Source organism: Procambarus clarkii, chromosome 63 (genome assembly GCF_040958095.1).
Source record: "Procambarus clarkii isolate CNS0578487 chromosome 63, FALCON_Pclarkii_2.0, whole genome shotgun sequence".
NCBI lineage: Eukaryota > Metazoa > Arthropoda > Malacostraca > Decapoda > Cambaridae > Procambarus > Procambarus clarkii.
In genome coordinates this window covers 15404509-15417523 of record NC_091212.1, presented here as the reverse complement: position 1 = coordinate 15417523, position 13015 = coordinate 15404509, and the positions used below count along the sequence as shown (strand labels likewise).

The 13015-nt window shown below is 41.2% G+C and overlaps 1 protein-coding gene across 1 annotated transcript in view; it reads right to left on the bottom strand.

Moving 5' to 3' along the window:
- The window catches only part of LOC123769493 (trichohyalin), a 518341-nt gene that overhangs the window by 183199 nt on the left and 322127 nt on the right, over positions 1–13015 (bottom strand). The window contains 1 exon segment of the mRNA XM_069308773.1: positions 10641–10796. Coding sequence (XP_069164874.1) covers positions 10641–10796 — 156 coding nt within the window.

Here is a 13015-nt window from a genome sequence, read left to right as displayed (position 1 = left end):
CCTAGTTTACTCAATCTTACTTACATTGGTTAAATTGTTTACACTCCAAGAAGATACATCTTCTGTTGGAGTGATATTTTGCTAATTTTAACTCATAATTAAATATAATTTATAATAAAAGAATTGTAGCTAATTCTTCTATTAATTTCCAAAAAATCTCCTGCTAATGTCAGCAAAACATTATTGTCTGACAGAAGGAATTTATGCCTGTTAAGCAATTATAGTAATTACTGTGTGTAGGACAACTTAATGCCTAAAACATTATAATAAATTGAAACTTAAAAGATTATAAAGAGCTAATTAATATCCACTCCTTCAGGGAATTTAATATATCACTATCCGAGTATTGTAGGCTGTTTTCTGGGGTAAGGACTTCTGCCATTATGCTCTTCCCAATGAGACACATGGAGTGTTTGTTTCCAAGTTTTCATGCATCAACGATACTCCTTTGTATATTGCTGCACTCCAACCTTGTCAACAACACAGGAAGTACCCCATATCCATCCTCACACCACAGATAGTTTGGCCATTTAAACATAGTGTGTATTGTGCAGTTAACCACTTAACTGCGCCAACCAATAAATTTTCCGTTGGCGGGAAACTGCGCCAACCGAGAAAACTCTTTGATTTTTCGGTACCAATTCTAAATGTGTAAGAGGTTGGTTGTTTACGAAATGGACTCTTACGACCTCCAATGAGAGGCAGCCATCTTGGGAAAAATTCCCAGAATGCCCTAGGGCTGCTGGCTGGGTGAGTACTGAATGAGCAACCATGAGTGGCGCACGCGCCTCTGGCTCCCAAACAACTGTCCGACGCGGTGTTGAAAGATAACCCTCTGTCGGTGAAATTCAAACCTTATTGTTTGAAGAACATAAGGGTCATAATATTGGTGAAGTTAGGTGCAATAAGGATCTAACACAAAGGTCAGATGCAAGTGATACAGTACCTATGAGGACGATACAGCGAGCGTATCCAGTTGTAGCTCTGAGCGTCACCCTTGCAATTCTATGCTATCTACAATTTATTTAGACGATTCATAGATGAATCATTTTCTGCATTCAGTGATGATGCATCTGATACAAATAGTGTAGATGAACAGTGTTAGCGGCTTCCATGGTGGTGTTTTCCATAGATATTTTCAAGAATACCTGAATCTCTTCCTAACTGACGGACACTCTTTGAGGCTAGCCGAATCTTTTTCTGACTGACGGACACTCTTGAGGTGAGCTGAATCTCTTCCTATGTGGGACCATACAAAGCGATCTTTTCAAGACTACCTTACAAATTGATCTTTTCCTATAATATTTTCAATACTACCTTATGCTTTACAAGCTTGGCTACATACAACCTACAAGTACTAAAGCCAAGGGTGTACGGGAGTGTGTTATTTGCAAGCACACAATGAATTGCCCGAAACGCTTTAGGTATTGTATGTACTACCTCTATCTTTAAATCAAACAGAATGTTTGTACTTTAACTCTGCAACTTTGTATGTACTTTTCCTAAATAAATTATTATTATTATTATTATTATTATTATTATTATTATTATAAGAAACAGGAAGCGAAAATTTATCTGTACCTGGTGCACTGAGAACGAAGTCGAGCTGTGTACCATGGGCTATTTCGTTGATTATTACTCACTTCCGAAGTACTGAGTGTGTAATACAGTGTGTTACTGTGTAAATAGTGTGTGAAACTGTACATCTTGTAATTTTAGTGAATTTTTAACAGGTAATATTGCAACAATAAACATTTATTGTGGACATATTACTGACATGTATCACAGTTCCAGGGAACATTATGAACATTCTACTGTATACATATTGTAAAGGACACAAATAGGCATCATATACGATAAAAAACAAATAAAACCGCATTGGAAATACAAAAACAAATAGTTGAAAATATATTTGTGGCAACACCCAGTGCTTGAATGGCCTGTGCAACCGTGTCTATGCGATTCACCCATGGGCGACCAGGCCCTGAAGACGTCACAGCGCACCTTGTCCACGTCCCCACAGCCGAAGTAAGTGGAATTTGGTATTTATTTTTACATAGATATGTTCAGGGAAGGGAATTTATCATTTTACAAAGAAAAAAAAAATTTGTTAAGAACACTTTATTTCATGCGCACCGGGGGAATTTCACAATAAACTCGGCGCAGCACGGCGGTTAAGAGGCATGTCAGCAGCCAAAACCAGGTTAAGACCTCAATGTACACAGAGAAAATTTGAAAATCAATTAATTTAATTATATAATATCATCTGTGATTGGAATTATATATTAACTTGTTAACAGGCTGAGGCTTGTTGAATGAGAAGACGTGAAGTAGGGTGATTGCCGAGAAGAGACACCATAAATTGAACATGTCCACATCACGTTTAGAGCTGATGCCTGTCCAACCATTCTGACCACAGAACAACTAAGCTAGTTTTGAGTATTATTAATCTCAGGATAGAGCAAGTTAATTTAATCTATCATGATTAAATAACTGAATCTAATATAATAAATTACACTGAGAAATCAAATTTTCTCTATCCTAATTTATTAACTAATTACCCCCCCTCCCAAGTGTGTGGGATATATTTATGAGTAGTCAATCTTACACAGTCCACTGCGCTATAATTTAAAATTAAATCATACAAACTAAAGTGAATATTTAATCTCAATTTAGAAATTGACTTAAAATAGTACAAATAAATTTCCTCACACCAGGGAACTGAACCCAAGTGACGTAGCCGAAGCAAAGCCGCCAGAGGAAGGGAAAGCGACACTGACCTAGAATCTCACACAAGTTTGAACCTGGGATGAAATAAACTGCGACTTCTGCCAGTTACCAATGAGGTGGCAGAAGCATTGAGAGTAAAAAATGAGAGAAAATAAACTCAGTTATTATTCCAATATACAAACTGCTACATGCAACGGTTGAGGAATTCACAGAACAGTTAAACAAAATAAAGAATAGTCTTGATAATCTGGCAAACGCAATACAGTACCTGATATTATCTTCCTAGGAGACTTCAACTTGCCCAGTCTAAGATGGAGAATAGCAAACAATAATATTATACAAGGAAATCTATCTGGAAATACTGTATTAGCTCGCTAGTCCAGACTATATGGGAAGGACCCCCGGCCGGATGGGCCGGTCTTCCGGATCAAAGGACATTTCACTGCAGAAGTCGAAAAGTGAACATTTACAAAAATGTTTGTTCCACAAACAAAATTTGAATTTCTACACACTATAATTAGTGTGTGGGGCTGTGTGGGTGGTTAACTGCCTGGGTGGGTGGTTAGCTGCCTGTCTGGTAGGTGGGGAGGGGTAAGTGGGCAGGCTGGATGGGTGGATGGCAGGCAGATTGGCTTAGTGGTTGGCAGGTGAGTGGGCTGGCAAGTGGATGGTCAGGCAGGTGAGTGGGTGGGCAGGCAAGTGCAGGCTGGGTGGGTTGATGACAGGCAGATGGGCTTGTTGGTAGGTGGGTGGATGGGTGGGTGGGCAGGCAGGCAGGCAGGCAGGCAGGTGGGTGGGAGGTGGGCAGGCAGGTTTAGATGAACGGGCAAGCAGTCAGGCATGTAGCCACACAGGCAGGAGGTGGGGGACACACTCCCTACCCATATCTCTCTCCACCCCCCTCCACCCATCACTCTCCTAACCCATGTCAGAAGTGATAACATAATACTCACTCACTTGCTGTACGAAGACTCCATAATATGTGCCGAGTGTTAATTTTATTTTCTTGTAAGTATTTAAATGAATAAATAGCCAACCAATTACATTTCAAATATTATGGTCTGGTCTTTAATATTCATAACTAGCTCTTCATGGCAAAAAGAAACATTATAATGATTAAACAACTGCGCCACCTCTGACCCTTCTAGAGAAGGTTGGAGAGAGAACCAACCCTCCCTGATTGCTTCCCTCCTAGGCTTAATGCCAATCACCTCTGGTACACAATTCACTCCTCCACACAACACCACACCCACAATGGTGGGTGTGGTTAACACACCCACCCCTGACATCCACAAGTGGTTCACATCAGCTTCCTCAGGGCTCCACTAAACAGACGTCATTTTTTTTTAAATCATGGGCGCCATTCTAGGGTGTGAAGGCCTCAGTACTGAGTGAGCAACCAAAGCTGGTGCATGCAGCCTGAGCAAACAGCACTGCTGTTCAGAAAGTGAACACAGCATCGCTTAAACATGTCAAAATATATATATGTAACTTTTATTATTTAGCAATGATAATAGTATTATAGAAGTGCCTAACTGTGATAAAGACTGTGTGTAATGTTCAGATATCAGTGAACACAATACTGCTGATGCTGTTCACAGCGTTAGGCAGGCAGCCACAGCACTCTGCCATTGTTTGGCTCATCTAAGCATCTTGAAACAACTTCTCGTGTTCCTTTACAAAATAAACTTGTAGAAAATTATTCATTTACAGGATTTAGTGAAGAGGATTCTGATAATAGCAGCTTTGTGGTTACAATTAGCAATGTGCATAGTATGGTGGGAGGAGGAAACTAGGGAAGTGAGTTACCATTGTCAGCTGACTGGTATGTTGGTGGTGCTATGCTGTTTGGATTCACCAAAGCAGCTTAGTGGTTCATAATGGTGCACAAAAATGAGTATAGTTATATATAAACATGTGAATATAGTGTAATAACCAGAAAAATGGCATGTTGGAAGGAAGAATCTTGGCGAGTGAGGTGGAATCGCCAGCTGATGGTGTAATTACCCAAGAGTAATTACAGGATAAAAGTTACGCTCATAGTATCCCGTCTTCCTAGTACTATTTGTCATATAACATTTTGAAACTACTAATGATTTTGGCCTCCACAACTTTCTTAACTTATTCCAACCATCTACCACTCAGATTGCAATAGAAAACTTTCTAATATTTTGTTTGCCATCTTTGTTTCCTTAGCTTGAATCTATGACATCTTGTTCTTGTGGTTGCCAGTTCCAGGAATACCTCTGTCAATTTGGTCAATTCCAGTTATTATTTTGTAAGTGGTGATCATATCCCCTTTTTCTTCTATTTTCTAGCTCTGGCATATTTAAGGCCTCTAGACTCAATTCATAACACTTGTTTTTAGGTATGGAAATCATTTTGTAACATGCCTTTGTACCTTTTCCAGTTTATTGATGTGCTGAGATATGGGCACCATACAACTGCTGCATATTCCAATTTTGGTCTCACAAAAGTCATAAACACGCTCTCAATTTCTCTGTTTGGTGCGGGTGGTACGCCGAACTTTTGGACTTTATATGCATTTAGTCCTGTAGAGAATTCTACTGCGAACACATTGATATCAAACTGAAAAACCTAGGATGAGAATTGAGATGACAAAGTGAAAAGAGTATTAATTTTTCAGTATTACCGCACGCTCCCATGGAATGACAGGCGCACCTTGGGGTGGTCAGGAGCTCGCTCGCGGGTAACGCATGGCCTGCTTTCATCTTGTCTGCGGGTGGAGCTTGCCGTGGTTTTTGATATTATATACATAAAATCCTGTAGGGAATTTGATTGTGGACACAATGATACCACAATGAAAGACCTACAACGAGCATTGAGCTGACCAAAGTGAAAAGAATGAATACATTATATTGTTCTTGGACAATAAAATGTGTTCACTCTTTTCACTTACCAAATTTATACCAAATTGAAAACCCTAGGACGAGAACTGAGATGACAAAGTTGAGAAGAATATACACTTTTCAGTATTACCACTCACTTTTGGAACCCCTAAAAGATGAGACTAACCAAGTTATATTGGATGATAAAATGGCAGCAAACACTCTGAATGAATACTTTACATCGGTGTTCATACTAGGAAGATTGAACGACATCCCATCACCCACACAAATGTTTGAAGGAGGATGAAGAAAATGAATTAAGGGGCCGGGGCACAAAAATATTTGTACAAATATGAAATATAGTGAAAGCTGGTAAACAAATCTCATATTATTTGGCATTAGCATCATGACAATTTCATCCCAGTATGTTAAGAAATGTAATTTATATTAATTAAAAATAAAAAAAAGTGTTGAATGTAATGAAATGCCATTTTCTTGGTGAGACCCGGAGGTTCCCTGGAGCTATACTGGGCTGATGTGTATATATTAGACCGTGGCAACAGTCAATCGATGGAGTTCTAGGCCTACCAGGGAACAGCACCAGAACCTGGCCCCCCTCAGAGAGGCACGAGGAGCAATAGCCTATAGACACTCCCATGTAGTTCAAAGCAGTCTATATCTGCCATCTACCAAGTCAGGCACCCAGAAAAGTAGGAATCCCAAAACAAACTACAGCTAGTGAAAAATTACTAACTGAAAGGCAAATGAGCACACAGAACTCCCAATCAAAAAACAAGCATGATGTCACCACAGCCACCATGCTGCTGTCTGCGCAACTTGCCCCTCCCCAGAAGGGGGATGAGGGGGGGGGGGTTCCAGACCTCCCGCACTGGATACCCAACCCCAGTTCAGAGACTGAATATCAAAAACACGAAAAAAATGTTAATCGGTGGGAGGGATGGATGCCGGGGAGCCTCTGCGTCTCACCCAGAAAATGGAGCTTCATTACATTGAACACGGGTTTTCTGTGGTGAACCCCTTTGGTTCCCCGGAGCTACCTAACTAAAGATAAAAGAAAAGACGGGCTTACCCGGGAGGCGGCTGCCACTCGCTCCTCAACTCGAAGTCGAGAAAACTGGCTGCAACCTGCAACCCAAGGTTACACAAGCCCGAGAAGGGCCAGGAACATTAACAAGGTACTGTGCAGCCAGGACCCTGTTCGACCTCCAAAAGCCCCGTGGCCGAATGTCAGCCCAGGACATATTACCAAAAACAGCAGCCAAAGTTGTGAACTTACGAACATCGTGGGCACGGGGATAGAACGCAGGCTGGCTGGACCGAATAATCCTGCGGACGACCTGGGAGCCCCTCGCCCTGGAACAGGGAAGAAGGGAAACCAGGTCAACCCAAAGTGCATCCCCTGCTATGGAGGGGCAAGGTAGTACCTTTTTAATGTCAATAAATGCAAGACCTTGCATGTGCAGCACAGCAATCCTAGTGCCTATGTACTAGTGTGCCAGGTACTAAGGTTCCACTCTCCATGGTGAATAAAAAATCACTGGTAACAGGTGAAATGCCAAAAATTTGGACAATGGCTAATGTAGTCCCAATATTCAAGAAGGGTGATAAGACAGGAGACACTGAACTACAGGCCAGTGTCCCTAACTTGCATACCATGCAAGATAATAGAGAAGATTGTGTGAAAAAAGCTAGTGGAACATCTGGAGCAAAAGAACTTTATAACATAACATCAGCATGGGTTCAGGAAGGGCAAATCCTGCCTAACAGGATTAATTGAATTCTATGACCAGGCAAGAAAGAGAGGGGTGGGCAGACTGCATATTTTTGGATTGCAAGAGAGTCTTTGAAACAGTACCACATGAGAGACTAGTGCACAAGCTAGAGAGGCAGACAGGAGTGAAAGGGAAGGTACTCCGATGGATAAGGGAGTACCTAAGCAACAGAAGAGAGTCACTGTGAGGGGTGAGGTCTCAGAGTGGCGATGCATCACCAGTGGAATCCCACAGGGATCAGTCCTTGGACCTATATTGTTTCTGATAATGTAAATGATCTCCCAGAGGAAATAGACTCGTTCCTCTCAATGTTAGCTGATGGTGCAAACATTATGAGGAGGATTAAGACAGAGGAAGACAGTATGAGGCTACAAGATGACCTAGACAAGCTAAAGGATTGGTCAAACAAATGGCTACTAAAGCTCAATCCAAGTAAATGTAAGGTAATGAAACTAGGTGGAGGAAATAGAAGGCCAAACATAGGATACTGAATGGGAGATTAAGTCTTTCATGAAACAGACAAAAAAAGATCTAGGAGTTGATAAAACACCAAACCTGTCTCCTAAGTTCACATCAAAAGAATAACATCGCGGCATATGCGAGGCTGGCTAACATCAGAACTGCCTTCAGAAACCTATGTAAGGAATCTTTCAGAACCTTGTATGCCACATATCTAAGGCCAATCCTGGAGTATGCAGCCCCAGCATGGAGCCCATACCTTGTCAAGCACAAGATGAAACTGGAAAAAGTTCAGAGGTATGCCACTAGGCTAGTCCCAGAACTAAGAGGCATGAGTTACGAGGAAAGGGTGCATGAAATGAACCTCATGTCACTGGAAGACAGAAGAGTTCGGTGAGACATGATCATCACATACAAAATTCTCAGGGAAATTGACAGGGACAGACAAGGAATGATTATTTCACATGGGTGGTACAGGCACAAGGGAACACAGGTGGAAGCTGAGTACCCAAATGAGTCACAGACATATTAGAAATAACTTTTTCAGTGTCAGAGTAGCTAGTAAATGGAATGCACTAGGAAGTGATGTGGTGGAGGCTGACTCCATACAAAATTTCAAATGTAGAGATGACAGAGCTCGAGAAGCTCAGGAATCTGTACACCAGTAGATTGACGGTTGAGAGGCAGAACCAAAGAGCCAAAACTCAACTCCACAAGCACAACTAAGTGAGTACAGACAGATGAAGGAAAGGGCCTTGGAGTCAGAATCCATCATTCACTAAAAGCTGCACAAGTGAGAGCAGCAGTAAAAAAAAAAAAAAAAAAAAAAAAAAAGCAAACCAAACCCTGGGAATAATCAAGCGTACCTTTACCTTCAAGGAAAAGAAAGTAATCATTCAATTGTATACGTCTCTGTTGCACCCCCACCTGGATTATTGCATCCAGGCATGGAGACCTCATCTTCAGAAAGACACAGCTGCTTTGGAGAAGGTGCAACACCGGACTACAAAAATCATACCAGTGCCAAGTTATCTCTCGAATCAGGAATGGTTGAGGGCCACTGGGCTAACAACACTGCAAACCAGGCATGACAAGGCGGATCTCATTGAAACCTTTAAAATACTGAAAAATTTGGAGAATGTCGATCCGGATAATTTCTTCAAAAGGTCAGATGTAACACGAATGAGGAGCAAAGGGTTCAAGCTCAACAAACCACAATGTAGGACAGAAAACAGGAGATACTTTTTCAACTATAGGGTTGTAAACCCGTAGAACTGCTTGTCCGCCGAAATCGTAAACGCCAAAACTCTGCTAGGGTTTAAAATACAGCTGGAAAAGATCATCAGGGCAAATGGGGAGCCTTTTGACAAGCAGCTGGCTTCCGATCCTCATAGAGTCCACTAGTATTAGTGGCCCTCAGGTAAATTCAAGTAAAGGTAAATAAAAAAGAAGAAAGAATAGTGAAAGAAATAATCTGAAAAGGAGTAAAAAGCACAACTCCAAATTAAAACATACAGAGACATAGAGGCAGAGACAGAAAGGCAGAGAGGCAGCGGCCTAATCATGTATCATAAAACAATGATGACCACAGACCTCCTCATAAAAACAGTCCGAAGCTAAGAGAGAACCCTTTACAGCAGTTGAACATGGTCTACATGTAAACCTGCCCCCACGAAGAATGTAACCTTCAATCCACGTACATAGGTATGACGTCGACCAAGCTCACGAGGCATTTGACTTGTCACCTTCACATGAGACAAGCCCATGACATCACCCTAACAAGAGAAATGGTGAATAAAAATACCTGCATAATAGACAAAACTCAGGCTGTAAGAACACTACAAATTCTTGAAGCCATTCATATAAAAGCCGAATAACACACCATAAATAACCAAATAATGGAACTATTCACTCTACCCACCATGAGAATAAGAACAAGACCGGAACACGAAGATGCCAATGGAGACGACACTGCTCAAAACACCATGCCCACTACACCTGATTAATCTTTGTATATGCTTCCTCCCTTTTTTCCAGTTTATTTGTGCCCATTTACGTCCCCTCAATCGTCCCTATTAACGTCCCCCATTCGTCCCCCATTTATGCCCTATTCTCCCCCCCCTTTATGTTGTACTCCTGACCTATTTGTATTATGTACCTGACCTCCATAATGGTATAAATCCAATATGCCCAGTACAGTCCCATCAGTTGAGAATGAACCATGTAGGTTTGAAATGTTGTGTAAATTTATTTACTCACATTTTATCAAGATGCAAGGCCATGAAAAAATTTGAACAAGGTAAAACAAAGTATATCCCCTCTGACCATAATACTGTAGCTAGTACAGGAGTACAGTACAGTGAGATTGCAAAAGCTATGTAGTTATTCATAGTTAATGTAAAGGTTCAAGAGTGCTACACAGGATGTGAAAAGGTGCTGTTATGGGGGATGAAACTAAAGTGCAATAAGACTCTAATGTCAGTTATTTACCTGTTTGGCATGTACTGAAGATTTTGTAGTCAATCCAACTTCTCTTTTTCCCATATGGTAGTAAAGTTATTGAAGAGACGTGGCAAATATTTTTTACCTATATATATACTTAGCAAATAATTACTTTCCTCTTAACTTTCCCCATAATTTCCTCCATCTTAAGAAGGCCAACACTCTGGCACCTTTCTCTTTTTTTCCTGAAAAAAAGATCCTACTGCACTAAAAAAGGTTCTTCAGAGCTTTCACTCCCTTTCAACCTACCCTTTTACCCCCCTTCCCCCCCTCCTCCACCATCCATCTCCCTGAAGCAGGTACTTACCCTGCGAACCTCGGCACTCTGCCTCTCGTAACGCTCCTGTAGTTGGTCCAATTCAGACTGGACTTTGTCAAGGGCTGACTGGGTCTTCTCTTGACCAATCTGTGCTTTGCCCACTGTCGCTTGAGATCTCTCCAGCTCCTCCCGCAGCTTGTCAACCTTATGGAGGGCACACAAAGTAGCTATTATTTACATTTATATAACATACAGTATATGATTATTTCTTATAAAAGTGTTTTAAATGCAGACGATGAGTCACAATAACGTGTCTGAAGATATGATAACCAAACCTCACAACTGAAAATGCAGAGACGACGACATTTTGGTCTGTCTTTCACCATTATCAAGATGATTGTTATGGGACAATCGAATTGATAATGGTCTAGAATGGACCGAAACATCGTCTCCTCATCTTCTGGTATGTGGTTTAGTCATCATAGTTTTATAATCACAGTTAAAGAATAGCTGTTTTAGAATTCCATAATATTTAAGATTTGCAGAGTACTTAATCTTAATAACATTACAGTAACTCACACAAGGTCAATAGACAATCAGAACAGTTGAAATCCATGAAAGATAGCTAATGATCAAACTTGCGAGACAAACAACCAAAAATATAATTAACGAAAAGGGGCTATTAATGACCACAAAATTTGTAGTTAGTCACAAAAGGCAAATACCCTCAGAATGGAACTAATAACTGAACATGACATTTTTGTAACTATAGAGCAACAAATGCCATACACAACACTTGACTTGGTCTGACCACACAGCAGTTAAAGACCATGTAACTTCAGATACTGACCACACAACAGTTACAGAGCACATAAGATGGTAACAACACAGAACAACTATCCCAGGGGGGCCTCGTAACCTGGTGGATAGCACGCAGGACTCGTAATTCTGTGGCGCGGGTTCGATTCCCGCATGAGGCAGAAACAAATGGGCAAAGTTTCTTTCACCCTAAGTGCCCCTGTTACCTAGCAGTAAATAGGTACCTGGGAGTTAGTCAGCTGTCACGGGCTGCTTCCTGGGGTGTGTGTGTGTGTGTGTGTGTGGTGTGAAAAAAAAAAAAAAAAAAAAAAAAGTAGTTAGTAAACAGTTGATTGACAGTTGAGAGGCGGGTCGAAAGAGCAAAGCTCAACCCCCACAAAAACACAACTAGTAAACACACACAGTTAGCACACAAGACAATTATTGATAAAAGAGACAGTTACTGATCACACAAGACAGTTCCATACCACATGGGACAGCTACCAACCACAAAGGACAGTTACCAACCAAACAGGACAATTACTGACCACACAGGACAGTTATCAACCACACAGGCCAGTTACTGACAAAACAGGAAAGCTACTAATCATATGGGACAGTTATGTATTACACCGAGCAGTTGCCAATCATACTTACAGGGTAAGTGATCCTGTATGGTCACTTACTGACCACACAGGGCAGTTATTGACAACACTGAACAATTACTGTTTTCTCCTATTCCACATTTCATAACATAGCATTTTATTCACATAAAATTCCATTTGCCAAATTTTGTCCCATACACTTATTATGTCCAGGTCTTCTTAATCCTTAAATTGCGCATCGCATCATATGATGCTCCGACCGACTTGCAGTAAATTGCGCATCGCATCACATCATATGATGCTTTGGAGTACTACGCAAGATTTAAAAGGCCCGCGGATACACGGGGTTCACCACACCTTTATCAGGGCTCTTGTAAACAGACCATTTAAAAAAAAAATCGTGGGCCAAATTCCCGGGTGTTAGGGGCCTCAATATTTAGTGAGCTACCAAGCCTGACGCACGCAGCATGAGCTCACAGCACTGCTGTTCAGCTTGTGACCACAGCATCGTCTAAAAATGCCATAATATACTTGTTCATGCTATTATGTAGTGATGATGATATTACAGAAGACCCCTGACTGTGATAAAACTAACCAGGGTTCTGATAATAGCAGGATTGTGGTGATATTTAGCGTTGTGCTCCATGGAGGGAGGAATAATGCTGTGGGAGGGAGGGTGGTGGCGTTGTCTTCTGACTGTGTGTGGCCACCTTTTATTGACTGCACTCACCATACCAGCTTAGTGGTTCGCTATGGTGAACACAAATGTAGATACTTATATATAACGTGTGTATAGAGGGTATAAACAGCAATAGTAGTAGGTTGGGAGCCACCATTTTGGTGAGGGAGGTGGCGTCGTCTGCACGACTTATGTTGTTTACTGGTGACCACTATGGTCTTTGGGCACCATACCAGTTTACTTGTACAAGTATGGTAAATAAAACAGGTAGATACTTATATATAATGTGTGTATATAGCATAATAACACCACAAACAGTATTGTTGGAGGAGAAATATTAG